The sequence below is a fragment of the Trichoderma citrinoviride genome (genome assembly GCF_003025115.1).
Source record: "Trichoderma citrinoviride strain TUCIM 6016 unplaced genomic scaffold BBK36scaffold_4, whole genome shotgun sequence".
Taxonomy (NCBI): domain Eukaryota; kingdom Fungi; phylum Ascomycota; class Sordariomycetes; order Hypocreales; family Hypocreaceae; genus Trichoderma; species Trichoderma citrinoviride.
This window is the reverse complement of record NW_020194712.1, coordinates 805,794-824,956: the sequence shown is the minus strand read 5'-3', so window position 1 is coordinate 824,956 and position 19,163 is coordinate 805,794. Positions and strand designations below refer to the sequence as shown.

General features: G+C 55.2%; 7 protein-coding genes across 7 annotated transcripts; 4 read left to right on the top strand and 3 right to left on the bottom strand.

The window, feature by feature from the left end:
- Positions 1-284: 284 nt before the first annotated feature.
- On the top strand, positions 285-4,132 carry BBK36DRAFT_1194647 (cysteine proteinase; the record flags this gene model as incomplete). The annotated part of the gene is made up of 4 exons (XM_024896862.1): positions 285-402; positions 511-532; positions 919-1,696; positions 2,088-4,132. The coding sequence occupies exons 1-4, from the start codon at positions 326-328 to the stop codon at positions 4,130-4,132; spliced, it is 2,922 nt and encodes a 973-aa protein (XP_024751338.1). The 5' UTR covers positions 285-325.
- A 570-nt stretch (positions 4,133-4,702) lies between these two features.
- Positions 4,703-6,523, bottom strand: BBK36DRAFT_1133079 (WD40 repeat-like protein; the record flags this gene model as incomplete). The annotated part of the gene is made up of 1 exon (XM_024892064.1): positions 4,703-6,523. One exon carries the CDS (start codon positions 6,521-6,523, stop codon positions 4,703-4,705), a length of 1,821 nt encoding a protein of 606 aa, XP_024751337.1.
- A 267-nt stretch (positions 6,524-6,790) lies between these two features.
- On the top strand, positions 6,791-7,860 carry BBK36DRAFT_1134803 (proteasome-domain-containing protein). The gene is made up of 4 exons (XM_024892426.1): positions 6,791-6,920; positions 6,989-7,146; positions 7,215-7,464; positions 7,556-7,860. Coding segments are annotated over exons 1-4 (612 nt in total). The 5' UTR covers positions 6,791-6,918; the 3' UTR covers positions 7,758-7,860.
- Positions 7,861-10,398: 2,538 nt separating this feature from the next.
- Positions 10,399-12,475, top strand: BBK36DRAFT_1157693 (DEAD-domain-containing protein; the record flags this gene model as incomplete). The annotated part of the gene is made up of 2 exons (XM_024894030.1): positions 10,399-10,571; positions 10,633-12,475. The coding sequence occupies 2 exons, from the start codon at positions 10,399-10,401 to the stop codon at positions 12,473-12,475; spliced, it is 2,016 nt and encodes a 671-aa protein (XP_024751335.1).
- A 1,901-nt stretch (positions 12,476-14,376) lies between these two features.
- On the top strand, positions 14,377-16,295 carry BBK36DRAFT_1134801 (hypothetical protein). The gene is given in 4 exon segments (XM_024892425.1): positions 14,377-14,797; positions 14,878-16,067; positions 16,121-16,223; positions 16,239-16,295. 3 exon segments carry the CDS (start codon positions 14,395-14,397, stop codon positions 16,214-16,216), a joined length of 1,689 nt encoding a protein of 562 aa, XP_024751334.1. The 5' UTR covers positions 14,377-14,394; the 3' UTR covers positions 16,217-16,223; positions 16,239-16,295.
- A 540-nt stretch (positions 16,296-16,835) lies between these two features.
- On the bottom strand, positions 16,836-17,258 carry BBK36DRAFT_1157691 (hypothetical protein; the record flags this gene model as incomplete). Its single annotated transcript, XM_024894029.1, has 1 exon — positions 16,836-17,258. The coding sequence occupies one exon, from the start codon at positions 17,256-17,258 to the stop codon at positions 16,836-16,838; it is 423 nt and encodes a 140-aa protein (XP_024751333.1).
- A 329-nt stretch (positions 17,259-17,587) lies between these two features.
- BBK36DRAFT_18422 (hypothetical protein) lies at positions 17,588-18,913 on the bottom strand (the record flags this gene model as incomplete). The annotated part of the gene is made up of 1 exon (XM_024897856.1): positions 17,588-18,913. One exon carries the CDS (start codon positions 18,911-18,913, stop codon positions 17,588-17,590), a length of 1,326 nt encoding a protein of 441 aa, XP_024751332.1.
- Positions 18,914-19,163: the final 250 nt, after the last annotated feature.

Sequence of the window (19,163 nt, the reverse complement as noted above, 5' to 3'; positions counted from 1 at the left end):
TGTTCAAGCCTCCATCCCCTACCGCCTACCGAGCATTCACCGACCTGCCCACCTTGATGGCAGCTGAGGCTGTCGTTGCTCTCTCCGGCTTTCTCAGCATTCAGTCGATCCCGTTTCCAAATTAGCCTCCCTGGCGAGCGGAACAAGGCGCGTGGGCCCTGACGCGCTGTGACGCAGTGGCCAAAGCCCGCTAAACCCGCGCCAGCTCAGCGCACAGCCTGCGCTACAGCCGCTGTGGCCGCTGCGAGGTTCTGCCTCTGCTCTGCTGCCTGCCCTGCTGGCCACGGGCCGGATTTGCCATCAAATTTCGCGGACCCCTCCGCTAATGCCTGGAATCTTGGACAGACCCAACCACCATCGCCGCCGTCGCCAAAGCTTCATGCCCATGAGCAGCGAGAGCCCGTAGCTGCCGTGGATACAAAGTAAGCCATATCGCCCCTCTCCGGGTCCTTCTCGTGCCTCCCTTTACATCCTGCCTTATCGCACGCGTGCTAAAGTCGTCGGCCTCAGGTTGTCCGAATCGGCGCCAAGCGTCGCTAGCCGAAGTCCTATCGAGGCTGTCGAAGAAAAATTCCTGGGCCGTCACGCGGACAAGGGCAGCGAAAGGAAGCCACCTCCAGACAACAGCAAGCCGACGCAATCACGGTGGGAGTATGTCAAGCCTCCTGGCCGCCCAATGGCTGCCACTCTTCCTTCGTTCCGCTTGGGATCTGCCTGCTGACTCCGTGCAGCCCGCTTGCTCGCTATCATTCTGATGCACACTCGTTTCCGGATTATGTGTAGGAAGACTGTATTCTCTTTGTCTTCCGGAAGCTCGCTGACTTCTAGAAGGGACCGGAATCGCAAACCTACCATGGGTCCGGACCGGCTGGTTGGTCATCACATCTCTTGCTGAACGATTCCTCAGAGTGCTGACAGACAGGCGAGCAGAAGCGCATCAATCATTCGGTAACCAGACCGGTCGACACCCTCCGCGTAAAACGATTCGAGGCCCGAAGCGAACCAGACGTGCCGTCCGCGAAGCGTCAGAAGAAGGACATCACGCACCCATACGGCCAGAGCAGCCCTTATTTTCAAAGAGCAGCCAAGGGCAGTGGCATCCACGAGGTTCTGATAGACGACGATACAGTCGACAACAGAAGCATTTCAAGTGCGGGAAACACAGGCACCAGCAGTTTGGCTTTGCGCGAATATCGCAACTTGGACAACATACTTCAGACGAGCAAGAAACCGGCGCGACGACGTAAAAGCCGGACCCTTCCAAATTCGAGTTCGCCATTGCATGGTGCGGCTAACACCAGGCCTGACTACCAACGACCTCCTGCAAAACGAAATCTTATTTCTATACAAGACAGCCCAGATGCTCTCGGTGCCCACGACCTTGACGCTGGACCCTCGAACATAGTGTCTGATCTCTATACACACTCCTCCACAAAAAGGGACCGACCCTCCCGACTCGACTTTTCCAGGCCTCAGTTCAAACGTCACAAGCCTTCGACGACGAGAGAACCCATAGATATCTCGGAGGACGAACTTCAAGCCGATCCCACGAAGCGCGGAGGAGCAAGCAACTCGAAGGGCGCAAACTCACGATCCTCTGACACTTCTGGCGCCCCCACCAAGAATCCCATGAGAGGCGACATACGGCCTACAGATTTTGGGAAACCCTCGCGCTGCTCATCGGCCAAAAGCATGAGTCTCATCAGGGCGGTTTGTGGGAAATCCATATACAGCCGTGAGGACTCTCCCAGTGCAGTCGTTTTGCGTCGGGAGGAAAAAGAAGGCAAAAGGCTCGAGCCGGTATCAGAAAACGGCCAAGAAGTGGACGGACTTGCTTGGCTAGGCATTGACCTGGACCAAGTCCGTCACTTTGGGACCTCGGAGGACTCTCACTATGCCTTCATTCTACGTGCACAAAAGGGAGATGCCGGCTCTAAACTCTATCTGGAGTTTGAAAATTCTAACGCCCTGAAAACATTTTGTGAAGCGTTAAAATCTTCGCGGATTGAAGAGAAGTTTATGTAGGCCTTCCGTGATGCAACTGCTAGTGGATATGAGGCTAATTGATTTTTGCAGCCATGAACTAGAAAGGAAAGCCGAGAAGGCATTCACTGAAGCAAGGAATTGGATAGCTTCAAATGCCACTTCCAAAACCAACAACCGGGCACTCACCAGGGACAAGAAGGAAGAGGATGCCATCCCAGCGCCATCTAGTCCAGAGCGACGCTCAGGATCGAACAGACCAAAGCTAATAGACAGTCTCATGCAATCAGCTAAGACGCCCGACGACTCCTTGGCCGCTCAACGCGCTGAAGAGGAGTCTGGCTTTGGGTTCGACTTTCGTCGGTTGACAAGGTCGTACGCCCCGTCCACGCGCCATCGTATGCCATCTCCAGACACCTGGACAACGCTGCATCCAGATTGGCATGAGTCGTGGCAGGCACCGCTTATATTTCCCCTTACCGGGAAGAATAGAGCGACGGTGGACAAAGTCGACATTCCCAGACTGGACGAGGGAGAATTTTTGAACGACAATCTCATCAACTTCTACATCCGCTACCTTGAACACAAGCTGGAAAAGGAAAGGCCTGAACTACTACGCAAGATCTATTTCTTTAGTACCTTCTTCTTTGAGAAGTTGAAGTCTACAAAGGGCAAGATAAACTACGACGGCGTCAAATCGTGGACGGCAAAGGTAGACTTGCTCTCTTACGACTACATCATCGTGCCGGTCAACGAAAATGCTCACTGGTATCTGGCTATCATCTGCAATGTCCCCAACGCAGCCAAATCCGTCTCGGAGGAGAAGGAGAGGGAGGGGTCAGCGACTCCGATGCCAGATGCCATAGAGGTGACGGATTCCCGCAGCTCCCCCAACATGTCAACGGTCGAACGGGATTTGACCGAAATTTCTTTGAACGATGGAACTGCGGCGACGGCAGCACCAAGGGAAGAGGCGGATGATGCTTCATCGCGCGGCGGGAGAGCTTCATCAGTTGCGCGGTTCACCCCTCTTAAGAAGAGGAAGCCCACGGGCTCTACGCAGTCCAAGCTTGACCCTACGCAACCGAGGATCATCACTCTTGACTCGCTTGGTAATGCTCACGCCCCCACCTGCAAGGCGCTGAAGGAATACCTGATTGAGGAAGCAAAGGCAAAGAAGGGAATCGACTTGACAACCGTTCCCGCTGGCATGACAGCAAGAGGCATTCCGGAACAGGACAACTATTGCGACTGTGGCGTCTTCATACTGGCGTACATGGAAGAGTTCCTGGCGAACCCCGATGAGGCAGCACGTAAGCTCCTGATGAAGGAAGAACTTGGGTGGGACATTCGTCCTACCCATATACGAAACAAAGTCAGAGAGCTGCTATTTGAGCTTCAAGCTGAACAGCAAGAGCGTCACAAGCAGCTGGAGGAAGAAAAAAGACTCCGCAGGGCGAAGAGAAAGTCCCTGTCAGAAATGACCGAGGCTTCCTCACCGCTTAAGCCTATAACATTGTCGCCCCCAGCACCCAAGATACCCGGCTCTTTCCCATCAGAATCTCCAGAGAGGAAGTCAGCGTCAGAGGCGGCTCCATCATCGCCAGAATCTGTGCAAGAGGTTGACAATCTGGAAGGCGGTGGCTCGAATGGTGAAGCATCAGATCAAGTTGCAGAAGTTGCAGAAGTTGCAGAAGTTGCAGAAGTTGCAGAAGTTTCAGAAGCTCAGCCAAAGGGGAAGCCATACGAAGGCCCCAAGTTCGTTAGCCCTCTGTCCTTCGACAAGGACAAGAAGAAGATCGTCGTCGAGCTGAAACCCCCAAAAGGCTTTGACAGGAGCGAGTTTGTCACCTCGTCCGACGATGTCCAGATTGTGAAGGAGACGTCAGCTTCTCCAAGCGAGCACAAAGGTAGCTCAAACACGACTGCAAAACGCCGACGCCGACGCTCTTCTGTGGAAGAGGTGGAGGCACCAATGGTGCGACCAGCTTCCTCTTCTCGGATGCAGAAACAAGGAAACAAGTCCTCTACCAATCTCCCGTCACGGCTCGCCGGACAGGCCATTGAATGCATTGAATCCGATGACGATCAACCGAAGTACGATGGCATTGACAGGTCCAGCAAACCGATTGAGGCTATAATATTCTAATTGTGGCGTATCAGGCCCCCTTTTACTTCTCTTTTCCTTTCGTTTTCTCTTTCTTTTTTCCCTTAGATACCATGATGCAGTTACGGGCACACATCACGGAAGGGGGAGTTGCGGGTGCATACGCTTTATCATTGTCTTTTTTGTTGGTTATACACCAATTGCATTGCGGCTTTAGGGAAGGGTTTACAGGCCGAGCATAGCAGGACGTTTTCTCGTTTTCCGATAAAACTTTTGGAATCCAGGCTTTCGAGTGGAGCGATTTGCCAGACTCGATGAGTAAATGGCGGCTGAGACTTGTGTTGAGGACATATCACGAAAGACGCTGGCAGGCGAGGAACATATAGCACCAGATGAACAAACGAACGGACCAAAAAGGAAAATTCCTTGCACGCGACTCACGATATCAGAACTGTGCATACCTTGTGCGAATGCATGCATTTCGGAATGTGGCCCTTTCAGAAAATGTGAATCTATATATACAAGAACCGATGCTGCTGTGCGAACAATGTTTTGACTGCTATTATGTACCTTTTTAAACCCTCTAAGCATGCTTCTCCTTTTGAACGCCCCTTAATCTTCATCATGACCATTCACTTCCCCTCCTTCTTCACCATGTTTATGTGCGCCATTCGACAATGACCTGGGGATTTTGGGGATTTCAAACACCACACCGCCGTTTCTCACTCCGTTTCCTTTGTTCACGCTCCATCTTCCCAGGCGGTGGTCCTTGGCCACGGCGGCGACGACGCAGACTCCGTCTTGGCCGCGGTCACCGCGCTCGAAGACGGCGATGTCGTTGATGACGCCGTGGACGGGCCTGTACTGCGTCTTGGGTGTGCTGTGAGTCTCTTCGTCTCCGTTTCCTTCCGAAGGCTGGTCATCTTCGGGGGAGCCGCCGAGGGTGGCGACGAGATCGATTCTCTTCTTATCCTCGGACAGTTTCCATATGCGGACGTGGCCGTCCCAGCTTCCGCTGAGAATGACGTCGGAGTAGGGGATGGTCTTGAGAGCGGTGATCCAGCGAGGGAGCGGGGCGGGGACGGCCTTGGGGTCGGGATGGGCCTCTGCGGAGGCGGTCTCGGGGGCGAGGGGCGGGTCGAGGCCGTGGGCGAGGGGCTGGATGAAGACGGGCTTCTTTTTGGCGACGCTCCAGAGGGCGATGCTGCCGTTGTCGCTGCCGGTGACGAAGAGCTCGTCGTCGATCATGGCGACGCGGTCCATGCTGCCCTCGTGGAGGAGCGACCGCGGGTTGACGCCGGGCTGGGGCTTCTTGTCGACGGCGCCGCCGCGGAAGACGAGCTGCGTCTCCTCGGCGACCTTCCACAGGCGGGCGGTTCTGTCGCGGGCGCCGACGCTGATGCAGCGCTCCTGGGCGAGGGCGTCAATGTCCAGGACCTCGTCCTGGTGGCCGAAGAGGGTCTCGACGTAGGCGAGCTCATCGAGGCTGAAGACCTTGACCGTGCGGTCCTTGGAGCACGAGTAGAGCTGGTTGGTGCCCCTCCGGAAGGCCAGGCCCGTCACGGCGTCGCGGTGCTGCGTGAAGACCCGGAGAGGCTTGAGGGTCTCGGCGTCGTAGACGATGATCTTCTTGTCCTGGCCTCCGGTGACGACGAACTTGCCGTCCGACGAGGCGGCGACGCACAGGATGTTGCCCGAGTGCCTCTTGTAGTCCCTGTCCTGCTGCTTGCTCGCGTTTCCCCTGATCCAGGCCTCCAGCTCCGGCCGCTTCTTGGGCGGTGCCGGAGGCTTCTTCGGTTTCCGTTTCGTGGTCTGCGGGTACTGGTGCTGGGGCAGATCCTGTATCCTCCACTTGTGCAGGAACAGGTCTTTGGTGGTGGTGTAGACGTAGGGCGCGCAGGCGGCAATGGATGTGACGGAGTTTGTGTTGGACCGGAACAAGGTCTGGCTGGCGCTGCCAAAGGCCAGCTCCGAGGCCAATTGGCGATATACCTTTCCCTTGGACTCGGCAACGTCCTCCTGCAGCCTCTCGGCGATCAAGTCCCGGTCGATCTCGGCGGCGTCGAAGCCAATCTCGTCCACGTGCTCCCGGACATTGTCGAGGTATCGCTCGGCCAGCCGCAGCCGCTTCTCGGCGGCGGTCTCGCCCTCGTTGTCGGAGTCCTTGTCGGAGTCGCTGGTCGCGTCGGAAGTGCTTTCTATGCTCTCATCCGAGTCGCTGCCCGAGATCGAATCGTCATCGTCATCACGCTCGACTCGCTTCTTGGTCGATGCGGCAGCTTGCTTCGCGGCCGGCTTCGCAAATTTCGCGGACTTGGCAGACGCCTTTGTGGACGATTTCGAGGAGGCGGACACTTTCTTTTTGGGTCCTTCGGGGGCTGCAGGCCTCTTCCGCTTCTTCTGCGCTCCGGGGACTGTGAAAAACGAGGACATTGTGGCTCAATCTGCCTCGCCGAGTTTGCCAGATGATATCCCACCATGTACAATCAATCCTGCACATAAAACCCGTCTCTACAGAAAAAAAAAAAGTTTCGAGATAGAGAAGCCCCACTGAACTTTTCGGGAACCCACAACTTCTCTATCTGCCAATCACAGGCCAAGTCCGGGTTATAGTGGTTCCGGCCCAGGGCGGTCAGCTCTGGCACAAGCAAACGGGCAAGGCGGCGGCGGTTCATTGACGCGCAGCGCTACAGCCTAGCGGGACGAGGTACCTTAAGGTGGGAAGCTCTGGCTGGCCGCTCGCAGGCGGGCTGTACTAGTTGATATCGATTCTCTACTGCAGCTCTCCAACGACGACACATCATACCCAAACCCACACAACAGTCATCATGTCAGTTTGCATTGCTGATGCGCCTCTCCGCTCCTGATGGCGTCTGATAGCTAACATGCTCGCAACAGGGAGGTTCTTCTGGGCATTACCGGCAAGGACTTTACTCTCATCGGCGCCTCCAAAGCTGCCATGAGAGGAGCCACCATCCTCAAGGCATCCGACGACAAGACAAGAGCGCTGAACAAGCACACTCTGCTGGCTTTCTCCGGCGAGGCTGGCGACACAGGTTAGCTTTCCCTCGGATTTTCCTTTCCTTTTATACTCGGGATCAGACCGTTGACGGGGAGTTGGCAGTACAATTTGCCGAATACATCCAGCGAAACGCCCAACTCTACTCCATGCGCAACGAGACCGAGCTGTCACCCTCTGGCCTCGCCCACTTCGTCCGAGGAGAACTCGCCACCAGCCTACGATCTCGAAACCCATACAACGTAAATCTGCTCATGGGAGGAGTTGATCCCATTACCGGGAAGCCCTCTCTATACTGGCTGGACTACCTAGCGTCGCTGGCGGAGGTGCCGTATGCGGCACACGGCTATGCGCAGTATGTGCTTCCTTTTCTTTGACCCAGATTCACATCTGCTTGATTAGGCATCTTTGGTTGAATTGTTTGCTAACAGCTTGCTGCTCAACAGATACTACTGCTTATCCCTCCTCGACAAGCACCACCACCCAGACATCACCCTCGGACAGGGAATCAAGCTCATGACGATGTGCATAGACGAGCTGAAGCGTCGACTACCGATTGACTTCAAGGGCATGGTGGTCAAGGCAATCAAGGCGGACGGCATTGTCGACATAGAGTTCGACGACGACCGGATTGTGAAGAGCGCGTGAGCAAGAGGGTGGGCGCTGGAGAGGAGATGGCGTATATCATTACAGACTTGCTTGAGCTTGGTAATTAATATACGGCCGCTTCGTCCGGCTCATTCTTGATCAACGTTGATATGCAGTTGCTTGGTTGCCAGCGTTTAGCGATACGGTAAGGCTGTTGGAAGGGCAGTCAAGGCACCAGCAAGGGTTACCATCCTGAAAACTTTCCGGCTGAGTACCTCGGATACACCGTTAAAAAGCTATTTCATATCATAACTTTTCAAAGAAATGATAGTCCACACCTGTTACTAGCTTTATCCCGCACAGCGAAGGCTCCGTGTTCAGCCCCAGGAGCGGCGGCTTCTAAAATCGCCTCGGTAACCGCTCCGACTTTACCATCAGAGTATCCGGAGGCGATCTTGTAATAGAAAGATGAGACAAAGATCCTATGTCTGGGGTAGATTGGATCAAGGCTTGAAGTACTCCGTAGACGAAGTTTAGTTACGGAGCCTCGAAGCGATGTATCTCCCCAGTTTCACCATATCAGATGTGAGACATGCCGACGGCAGTACCGTGGTTTCAACAGAGATAGCTCGGATACGGCCCTGTTCCTTGTTACAGTGTCGACCTTTCGTAATTGCTTTTGATTTCAATCTGCCCCCCTTTTTCATGCCTTAGAGATTGTTTGTGCGGAAGACAGCCTCGAGCTCGCATGACTCCTCAGCTGTCCAAGCTGTCTTTGTTATCCACGTCGACCAGACTTCTATCATGATCATAATACTAGACTGGCTATTCCTGTCCAGACTCGAGCATGGTTATCCGTATAAAAGACTCCCAAGTTCGTATATACAGTGGCAAATTCTAGTATTTACTACCGGTCACAGACTGTTGCTGGATATAACAGGCAGGTGGCAACAGATGAGTCTAGTAATCAAGATCTCGTGAGCGAGCATCTGGTTCCTGGCAAGGACCGAGGACCAAGGACCCCCGGTCAAACTTTGAATCCTCCACGTTACGAGGCCCTGACGTAGGGGTCAGCATGGATAGTATCGGCTCGGCATCTTCCAGCGTGTTGAGGGCCATCGTGCAACGGCCTACGACTGACATCACAGCGACTCGCTTGGCAAATAAGATACCTTTGACTTGGGGTATGCTAGCCTCCTTACATGAGTATCTCGGGCGTTTCGTCGTGGTTTTGCATCCGTAAACGCCCGTGAACCTTCTTTGCGTGTGAGAAACTCTACTCTCTGCGTAGGAAGCACGCTGAGGATCGAAGCAAGTCCCGGCCGTTGACCCAATCGGCGGGCAACCATGATTTATCATGACAAAACAGCCCTGATCTGTAAGTCTCAACAGAGGTGATGTGTACATGCACTGTCCCGCTTCTGAAGGGGGGCGAGGCGGTATTCACCAGAGCCACACGGCACCTACCTACAAGGGAGCCGTTGTATGCATATTTATCGGTGTAGGCTGGCATCATGGAAGGAAGATAATCATGTGCGATAGCCATTCGAACATATTTTCCGTATGTTTCGCACCGTACCTGTACTTGGGGATGGCGCCATTATGAGGGTTCAGCAGCAAGAATCCCATGGCGTTCAAGGGAGTTGGGGAGGTACTGGATGCACCAGCCCACAAGGGGTCCAAGACGCGCATCTGCTGCCACCTGTCAGGCAGCATGATAAGGGTCGCTTTCGGCAAGGCGGTTGTGCTCGTAGTGGCCCAAAGTCCCCGGCACTGGACCGGAGTGGGTGGTGCGGTCTGGCGTGGCAACACCCCAGATACTGGCTGATCAAGCCGAGGGCTGCCATCCTCTTCGCTGAGCCCGAGATACTACTACTTTAGTAAAGAAAAATAGAACAAGGAAAGAAAAGAGAAAACTGCCCGGTGGCAAGACGGATGGAAGCCCCGCGAACGTGCCAGTAGCATGTCATTTCACTCCACGGATCTGAAGTGCCAACTGCCAGAAGGGAGAGAGAAAGAATCGGTCTGCCCAGTAACGCCCCAAGCCACTTCCACGCCACGGCCCTGCGAGGGAGGGCTTGAAGTAGCGCCCCAGTACTTGTCCCGCCGCTGTTCCGCCAAATACCGCAAATTCACGTGATTCAATACTTGAGAGGTACGCAGCTGGTGGCTTGCTCTCTGGAAAACTCTGCCCCCCCTCGGGCACTAGCCTCTTTCTGGTCCGCCTTCAGACTAATTTTTTTTCTCGCCTTCTCTCTCGCCTCAAGAACGCCGTCCCTTTTCTTCTCTTCTTTCCCACAACGCAAACCCTCTCAACACACAAACCTCTCATCTCCATCCTCCTTCTTTTTCCTTTCATCCCCATATCTCATCAAGGCATTTTCGTCTTTCCTTGGTCTTTCCTTTGAAGATTCTGCGTGTTCTTCGACGGAAAGTGCAAGCACGAGTTTCTACGCGTGCCCTTTTTAATTCAGATCGAAGAAGAAGAAAAACAACAGGGAACACTTGTTCTTCCCGTCTCTTTCTCTTCCTGTTTGCTGTCTATTCTTGCGGACAGGCTTCGCTACTTCACTCTCATTTTTCGACGAGGGTGATTTCTTGATCGACGCAGTTCGACTATTTCTTTCGCTTCCTGCGAACAAAGACTCAACAACTTCTTGCAATCAGTCAATTTTCTGCAACCCGGAACCCAACTTCCAACATGGCAGACCAACTCAACATGGGCGGCCTCAACCTCGGCGACGGCGCTCAGCCGTCCCAGCAGGGCCCTCGATCCTACATTCCCCCTCACATGCGAAGCCGTGGAGGCGGCAACGCTCCCGTCACCGAGGCCCCCCCCGCTGGTTTGAACAACAGCGCCTGGGCTGGAGCAGGGTAAGTGCACAACACATCTCACCGTATCGTGATTGAGCACTACGCTAACATTGTCCAACAGTCAACAACAACCAAACGGCCAGCAATTCGCCGGCGGTCGACAGGACGGCGGTAACTGGAACGGCGAGGCTCCTGCCGCCGGCGGCTATCAGAACAACCGTCGAGGCGGTGGTGGCTGGGGTGGTCGTGGTGGCTACTCTGGCGGTGGTGGTGGCTACGAAGGCCACGGCGGCGGTAACCACGCTGCCCGCGGTTCTGGCGACGGACAGTGGCGAGACGGAAAGCACATTCCCGGCCCGCCCAACCCTCGTGTCGAGCGCGAGCTCTTTGGCACTGCCGACGATCCGTCCAAGCAGCACACCGGTATCAACTTTGAGAAGTACGACGACATCCCCGTTGAAGCCTCAGGCCGTGACGTCCCCGAGCCCGTCCACCAGTTCACCACCCCCCCTCTGGACGAGCACCTGTGCCGCAACATCGAGATGGCCCGCTACAAGGTGCCCACTCCTGTTCAGAAGTACTCCATCCCCATCGTCATGGGTGGTCGTGACCTGATGGCTTGTGCCCAGACTGGTTCTGGCAAGACTGGTGGTTTCCTTTTCCCCATCCTGTCTCAGGCCTTCATCCACGGTCCTTCTCCTGTTCCCGCCAACGCTGCTGGACAGTTTGGCCGTCAGCGCAAGGCTTACCCCACGTCTCTGATCCTTGCCCCCACTCGAGAGCTTGTTTCTCAAATCTACGACGAGGCTCGCAAGTTCGCGTACCGATCTTGGGTCCGCCCTTGCGTCGTCTACGGTGGTGCCGACATTGGCTCCCAGCTCCGTCAGATCGAGCGCGGATGCGACCTTCTTGTTGCCACTCCTGGCCGTCTTGTGGATCTCATAGAGCGAGGCCGCATCTCCCTGTGCAACATTAAGTATCTCGTGCTCGATGAGGCCGATCGCATGCTGGACATGGGTTTCGAGCCCCAGATCCGCCGCATCGTCGAGGGTGAGGACATGCCTTCCGTCGCCGACCGCCAGACGCTCATGTTCTCGGCCACTTTCCCCCGCGACATCCAGATGCTCGCCAGGGATTTCCTCAAGGACTACGTCTTCCTGTCCGTCGGCCGTGTTGGTTCCACCTCTGAGAACATCACCCAGAAGGTCGAGTTCGTCGAGGACATTGACAAGCGCTCTGTCCTTCTCGACATCCTCCACACCCACGCCGGTGGCCTGACCCTCATCTTCGTCGAGACCAAGCGCATGGCCGACTCTCTGTCCGACTTCCTCATCAACCAGAGCTTCCCTGCCACCTCCATCCACGGAGACAGGACCCAGCGTGAGCGTGAGCGCGCTCTCGAGTTCTTCCGTAACGGACGCTGCCCCATCCTGGTTGCCACCGCTGTCGCGGCTCGTGGTCTCGACATTCCCAACGTCACCCACGTCATCAACTACGACCTTCCCACCGATGTTGACGACTACGTCCACCGTATCGGTCGTACCGGCCGTGCCGGAAACACTGGTATCGCCACCGCTTTCTTCAACCGCGGCAACCGTGGCATCGTCCGCGAGCTCATCGACCTTCTCAAGGAGGCCAATCAGGAGGTTCCTCCCTTCCTTGAGGCCATCGCTCGCGAGTCCTCTTTCGGTGGTGGTGGTGGTCGCGGCGGTCGCTCTCGCCCTGGAGGTGGCCGTGGCGGTGCCAACCGTGATTTCCGCAAGTTTGGCGGCGGCGGCTTTGGTGGCAGCGGCGGCGGCGGCGGCGGCTTCAGCAACCCCCAGCAGGGCGGCTTCAGCAACTATGGTGGACAGCCTCAGGGAGGCTCCAACTATGGCGGCGGCGGCGGCTACGGCGGCGGCTTTAGCAGCGGCGGTGGTTACGGCAACCCCGGCGGTGCTGGTGGCCAGTCCTCTTGGTGGTAAACTCCACTGCCTCTCCTATGGTGCACATCTAGTCATGTCCATCATGACGCCTCCAGCTTGAGTCGGCAAGTCTTTCCATCTTTCTTTTTATTTCATTTCTTACTGCGACTCGACTTTGCTTTCGATCTCCATCGGTTATTTCTCATTTGCGCATTATGTCATTTGTTTTTGACGACACGGCGGCATCATGACCTGCGAAGGCGAAAGAGTGCCTTTTTATTTATTCGCTGCATAGGGGCAGCGGGTAACGGTCAGGGGCATTTCACGACGCATGTGATAGATTGCATTTCTTTGATTTCAGCATCCTCCCTCACTTGATACCCTTAGACCGAGATTAGAGGAACTTGACGATGCTGGCAGAAACGTGGTGTTGAGGGATCTACAGTTGCTAGATCTGGACATGACATCACGGTTTTTTCATGTTTCTGCTGTCTACGAGGGTATCCTCCCCCCGCAGGGGGCATTTTCTCGCTTTTCATGATAGAGGGTCATGCTATCGCCGTGGCATTACATAGACAAAAGTGGATTTCTTCGGTTCTCTGGTCGGAATTTGCTCGACGGTCTCCCACGGATTGGGACGGAAAGAGAGCTATGAGCATAGACTGGGAATACAGACGGCCTGTCATAGGCCGGTTTCTCTTTTTCATTCGAGAGCAACGAAACTGGGCCTCTCGACATCAGTTATGGATTTTGGTTGGGAGGGCATGGATCAAAGGCTCTCGGCTCTTTGACCGTCTTACGCACATGGAACGCTTCGACTCGGCCGAAGGAAAGGGTGCCGAGTACGCAGCCTTAAGGAACAGGGTCTAGGGAGGCTTCGTCCCCGTGATAGACAAACAACCAGAGTGGACTGAGGAGTCCTATGTAAAAAAAAAAATTACAGGTTTTTTGCGATTCTAGTTGTGCAACTGTGATGTCCATTGTGTGCCTTGTGAAGTTGTTTCCGCCTTCTGACTTCTTATTAGATGCTGTAGCCGCTCTTAATCGTGGCACAACTTGGGTCTGGTGATCTCGATCACGAAATGAAGGAGTCAAACGAGCACATTGAAGATTTGCCAAGATTGATTCCAATTCTCATGATGCTGTAAGGTCCTTGAAGGCGACCACTTCCAGTGTCAAGCATACCTCAGACGTGATATGGCTTGCCTGCGTTATTGTATGTAGATGCTACCCTGAATACCTTCGTCTTCGTGTTCGCTCCGCTGTCGTGTCTCCTCTTCTGCCGATCCGGAAGCCAGAATGAAGCACAACCCGTAGCTGGTAGCAATATTTTGGCACGGTTATTCTTATTACGACGCTGCTAGCATCCCGAATATACATGTTGTGACTGCCAGATGTGACTTTTGGCGTGGGATGTTCAGGGTGAGGCATGTCTGCATTATATAGAATTCTGCAGTCATTCTTTTATTTAGAGAGTAATCAGCCTCTCGTAGATATTACTCTCAGACTTTGTCCAGTGAGCGGAATGATTATAGAGGTGCAAGACGCGAATAAGACAGAGTATGATTTGCACACTTTGGAAGAGATTAGATAGCTCTCAGGCAATTTGGACGTTTGCTGGTGCCACTGCAACAAGATGCATGATGTGATGGTTGATGGTTGATGCTTGACCTGTGCTTCCCCCGCTGCCCCGCCGGTGCGGCCGGAGAACCTCAGCGCTGTAACAATATCTTACCTGTGCATATTGGTTGGGTACGAAAGTACATTTGCTGCCAAGTTGCTTTTTTCTGTAACAGCCATCCGAATCTCACCTGGCTGGCCTTTCTCCCTCTTCTCTTCTCTTCTCTCTTCAACCTCCCCCACCACTTCTTCCTTTGCCCTCCTCTCCCAGTCACATGCCTCCACCCTCATAGAGGCAGCGCAAGGAAGCAGCACGACGACGACCTCTTGAAGCTTGCCTCGGATCCGGGTCCAGCGAGATGGGTCTCCTCGAGAGCCTCGACGCCGGGCTCACGGGCTTCGTGGGCCAATGGAACGCCTACTCGACAGGGCTGGTGACGCTGCTGGTCCTGCTGGTCACGTACCGCATCACGACGTCGCGCGAGCCGGACGTGCACCCGCTGCTGCTGGCCAGGCAGGCCGGCGCCTCAACGGTGCGCAACGAGGGCGAGAGCGCCGCCTACCGCTGCCTCGCCGCTCCGCACAGCATGCCGCTCAACAGCGGGCTGGACATTAAGGATCCCGGCGTCTCGAAGTGGTCCCGGGGACGCAATGGCGACCTGAGGGACACTTGGCGGAAGGCGGTTGCGGGGGATGCCGAGGGGAAGAAGGGCAAGCTGTTGACGGTTCTTGGATCGGAGAATGTCATTGAGCATCGTCTAGGTAGGAAGGCTTTTTTTTTTTTTTGTCTGATGTCGGAAGCTGTCGAGGTTGACCGAACTGACTGGGACATGCCGTTGCAGAGGATATTACGAGACAGATCAACCTCATCGGACACTACATTGCGGAGCAGGGCGGCATCAGAGTCGCCATCTATCTGCCCAACTCGGTCGAATTCCTCGTCGCTCTCATGGCTTGCAGCTTCTATCCGAACCTGACAACCGTCCTGATCCCCTTCAACGTCTCCAACGAGGAGCTCGTCCACATGATGCGACGATCCGCCGTCGACACTGTTGTGACGACTCCTGGCTCGTTCCCGCTCGACGACGTCGCCAAGGCATATCCGTCGCTGAGACAGCTCATCTGGGTCGTGGACGAAGGCAGCTCGCATCTCGACTGGAACGAGGTCCCTGAGGGCATGGGAGGCAGCGTCAACGTCGCCACATGGCAGGAGATTATCCGCGATGCCCCGACTGACTCTGGCACTGAGCTCCCTCCTCTGGATCTGGAAAAGGTTCCCATGGACGTTGTTACTTTTTGGCAGACGAAGCCCGGCCAGCTGGAAGAAATGGTGCGCTTCACGCAGGCCAACTTGGTTGCTGGCATCGCTGCTCAGATCAACGCCATCCCCATCAAGGAGAGGCTGACTCCTTCGGACCTATTTCTTCCCGCCGAGTCCTTGGCTGGCATTCACACCCTTTCCCTGACCTTGGCTGCGCTGTACCAGAACTCTTCGATCGCGTTCAACTCGGTTGCTGGTCGATCGCCGGATTTGGTCCTGGCGACCCAGGGCATCGCTCCGACGGTGATTGTTGCCAGTCCTTCCAGCTTGCTCAAGGTCCACCAAGAGTCCACCGCCAAGCTGAACAGTCCTCTTGCCAAAGCCTCTCATGCCATTGCCACTCGCACTCTCACCCAGCACGGTGTTCTTCCCACCGCCAACTTGCTGTCTCCGTTTGCCGCCGGAGCGAAGCCATCCCTCGGTACCGACCCGAGCAAGCTGCGTCTGGTGTACACGGCGGAGCGTGTTGGCGCGGATACGCCTCACCTTTCGGCCCAAGTCCTCTCCGACCTGCGTGTCTTTACCGGCGCCCGAGTGATATATGCTCTGACCAGTGCTCGGGTAGTGGGTGCCGTTTCGCAAACAGCTTACTACGACTACAGAGTCGACGAGGGCGACAAGGGCCACTTTGGCGCGCCGGCGACCAGCGTTGAGATTCGCTTGAAGGACAAGGGTCCATACAAGACGACTGATGACGTGGTTGTGGGAGAGGTAGGCTTGACATTGCTTGTCCCACCGTGTTCCTTTACTAACCTTTTGATTAGATTTACGCGACAGGACCCAGCGTTGCTGGCGGCGAGACCAACCTTGGTGTTATTGGAACGCTTAGACATGACAATACGCTTGCTTACGTGTCATAGAAGCCGAGTGCTCTTGGGGATGGCACGGTATAGTTTAAAGGGGAGGAAAGGAGAAGCAAATCTGGCTACACAAATGCCGACTTTGAGAAGAACGATTTGGACAATGTCGTCACAGGATAGGTCAAAGGATCTCGGCGAGTCTTCTTTTTTATACATTTGGCTTTCTTTATGCGCTCAACAGCGAAGAGCGTTGAACAACTGGAGTAGATTGATGATGATTTATGAAGATGGATCAAGACAGGGCTTGGGATATAAACAGGAAGCTCTCCCAACAGAATTTACTCACTACAAAAGTACATTATGTTGGTTGGGTGTAATGTGTGATGCGATTTCGTTCGCCGTTAGGAGAGGCCAAATACTTTGAAACAGTGGTCGCGTGACAGTTTGAGACCGTAGGCATACTGCTACATTGGCCCCAGGCCTACGAAACTGCCTGTAAATCGAAACAGCTTCACGGTACGGGACATGGGGCTAGTTCCGAGCTATATAGCATCATCTTCATGAAATGCTCTTCATTTTTTGACTCCTTCGAACTCCTACGAGGTTTTCTACCACTACGGGAAGTTCGAGACTCAAGTTTGGTGAATCTTCTCCTGTTCAGCGATTGCTTGACACGTGGTTACTTCGGCGAGGGCGGAAGGCTATGGAAGTCCTCCTCTGCACTTACGTCGCCGTCGAGGGTATTGGGATTCTCGTGTGTGTGTGTTGCTTCGCCGCCGTCATCGCCGGCGTTACTCATGGTCACGTCTACCGGACTCTGAGGCTCTGCTGGCGAAGCTGGTTGTATAGCACCTGATAGTGTGTTTGGTTGCCGTTGTGGTTGCTGCTGCTGCTGCTGCTGAGATGATCCTTCTGGTATATCGAAGAGGGAGTAATCGTTTTCTTTGAGGAGAGCAGTGATCTCTTTACTCAGATTCTCCAGGAAGGCGAACTTTTCCGCTTTCCCCGTGTGGTCTAGCCACCCCTTGAACGTCAGCCGTCTCTGCCCTGTCGACAATCTTTGCAGCCGGTCGTCTTGCCATTGGCTCCTTAGTTTTTCCATGTCGATTTGCACACCCCGACGGCCTTCTCGTAGCTCGGCCTTTTTTCTTTTCAACTCTTGCTTTCTCAGCCATTCCTCGTGCTGCCGGATTTGCTCGGCAGTCTGGGCTGAGAGGGCGGGTGTGGAAGGTTGGACGGGCATAGAGGGTTGGACTGGGATCGAGGGTTGAGTTTGTCTGGACGGCTGGGCCAGTTCGCTGCTTCGCCTTGCGGCTTTCTCGACACGCCGATTTCGGTCAAGTCTTGAGTGTCCACTGTGATTGAGAGATGGGAGGACGGGGTTGGGCGGTGGGTTGATCACCTCCCGGTTCTTCTGAGGGGAGAAGACTCTCATGACGGATGGCTGGGCGTTGGGAGGGTAGATGCCGGCTTCTTTGAAGCCTGATATGATGTTTTGCTTCGTGAATCCTTCCTCGTATACCCCTTGAAGGCTTTGATGAAGTCTGGCTGCGTAAAGGACGAGTGGGTATCGAGAGTGTTCTGCAACAGCCTCTGGTAGGCATGTTTAAGAGGTTGCAAGACTCCGAGGTCAAGGGGCTGAAGGATGTAGTGGAAATCGGAGGGGATGATGGCGACTATGATGTCAAATTTCATGCAATATTCGATAAAGTCGAGGGATGTATGGCCCGCGGAGCCGTCAAGGACGAGAAGCCGATATATTCTTTCTTCTTCTGGCCGCTGTATCCGCGAAATCTTCTGCGGGGGTTTCCAAGGGCTTTCAGGGTCTCTCAACCACATGTCATAGCCAAACCAGTCCTCGAGCTCCTTTCCAGACCGCTGGGCTTGTATCGACTTTTTCCAAGACCAGTAATTGAAGTGGTGGAGCCATTCTAGTGAGATGTCGGCGTTTGAGAAGCCTGTTTCTGACTGGGCGAAGTGGACGCCGTTACCGCCTACAGCGTTGGACACGGGCTCGGGGTTGAATGGGAGCGTCTTGAACACGACAAAAGGGGCGATGGATTCTCCGGCGGCATTGGCTACACCGATGAGGCTTGAGGGCTCCTGGTTGCTCGGCTCGAGGACCTGAGACCGCGTTGTGCGCACAACAATGACCTGGACTTCATCCCCGAGGCACCCAACCCGGAGGCTGCCCTCGTCCTCGTTCCAGCACTCCGAGGGCCCGATGCGATGGAGGGCGATGATCTTCTTCAAGTTGTCAAAGTACGTCATGACCCTCTCCACGTTGGAGGCTTCCGTCGACTTGATGCCTTTGTCCGCGCCGCCGCCCTTGGAATACATGTCTTGAATCCTGGCATACGTATCCGCAAGCTCAGGCTGCTCCGACAGCCACCTGCTGTACCAATTCTTGCCCAGGTCGCCCGCCTCGGGATTCTTCCTCCGCCGGAGGTCGTTCGCGGCGGCCACCAGCTGCGCCTTGGCCATGGGGAAGCCTCCCCGCTGGAGCCAGAGGACGTACGAGATGAGCAGCTCGTCCTCGTCCCTCGCCAGCGCCCGCGGCCGGCCGGCCGGGCGCGGCGAGCGGGAGACGGGCTCGGGGTTTGTGAGGGTGGCGAGGGCGCGCTTGACGGCGCTTGGGCTGACGGAGAAGCGCTCGGCGCAGCGTATGGAGAGCGGCTTGCGGAGGCGCGGCGGGCGGTCGCGGTCGGCGAGGACGGCGGTGGCCGCTTTGAAGGCGGGAGGGAGCTCGTCGGCCATTTCTGGGATTGGGATTACGCGTTCATTTGGGGTTTGGGATGGTGCTGGGTATGACCAATGGATCTTTCAGGGCGCGGTGTTGTTGGATTTGGGGGGGATGCAGGGTACAAGCTCGGCCAACGAGGAAGGATGAGGCTCTGTGCATGTAAGTTGGTCGCCAAAGTGGATGTTTTGATATCAATCTCCGACGCGTCGCATCCCGACTTGCTGGAAGCCAACAGCCCGACGGTTGTGCTGAGATAAGTTGAGA

What these genes read in the sequence shown, in the direction of transcription:
- BBK36DRAFT_1134803 (XM_024892426.1), top strand. An exon ending in CGGCGAGGCTGGCGACACAG is followed by an intron (nt 7,147 to 7,214) that starts GTTAGCTTTCCC and finishes GGGAGTTGGCAG; the next exon opens with TACAATTTGCCGAATACATC. An exon ending in GCGGCACACGGCTATGCGCA is followed by an intron (nt 7,465 to 7,555) that starts GTATGTGCTTCC and finishes GCTGCTCAACAG; the next exon opens with ATACTACTGCTTATCCCTCC.
- BBK36DRAFT_1134801 (XM_024892425.1), top strand. Translation starts at nt 14,395, where the DNA reads ATGGGTCTCCTCGAGAGCCTCGACGCCGGGCTCACGGGCTTCGTGGGC. An exon ending in TGTCATTGAGCATCGTCTAG is followed by an intron (nt 14,798 to 14,877) that starts GTAGGAAGGCTT and finishes ATGCCGTTGCAG; the next exon opens with AGGATATTACGAGACAGATC. An exon ending in ATGACGTGGTTGTGGGAGAG is followed by an intron (nt 16,068 to 16,120) that starts GTAGGCTTGACA and finishes CCTTTTGATTAG; the next exon opens with ATTTACGCGACAGGACCCAG.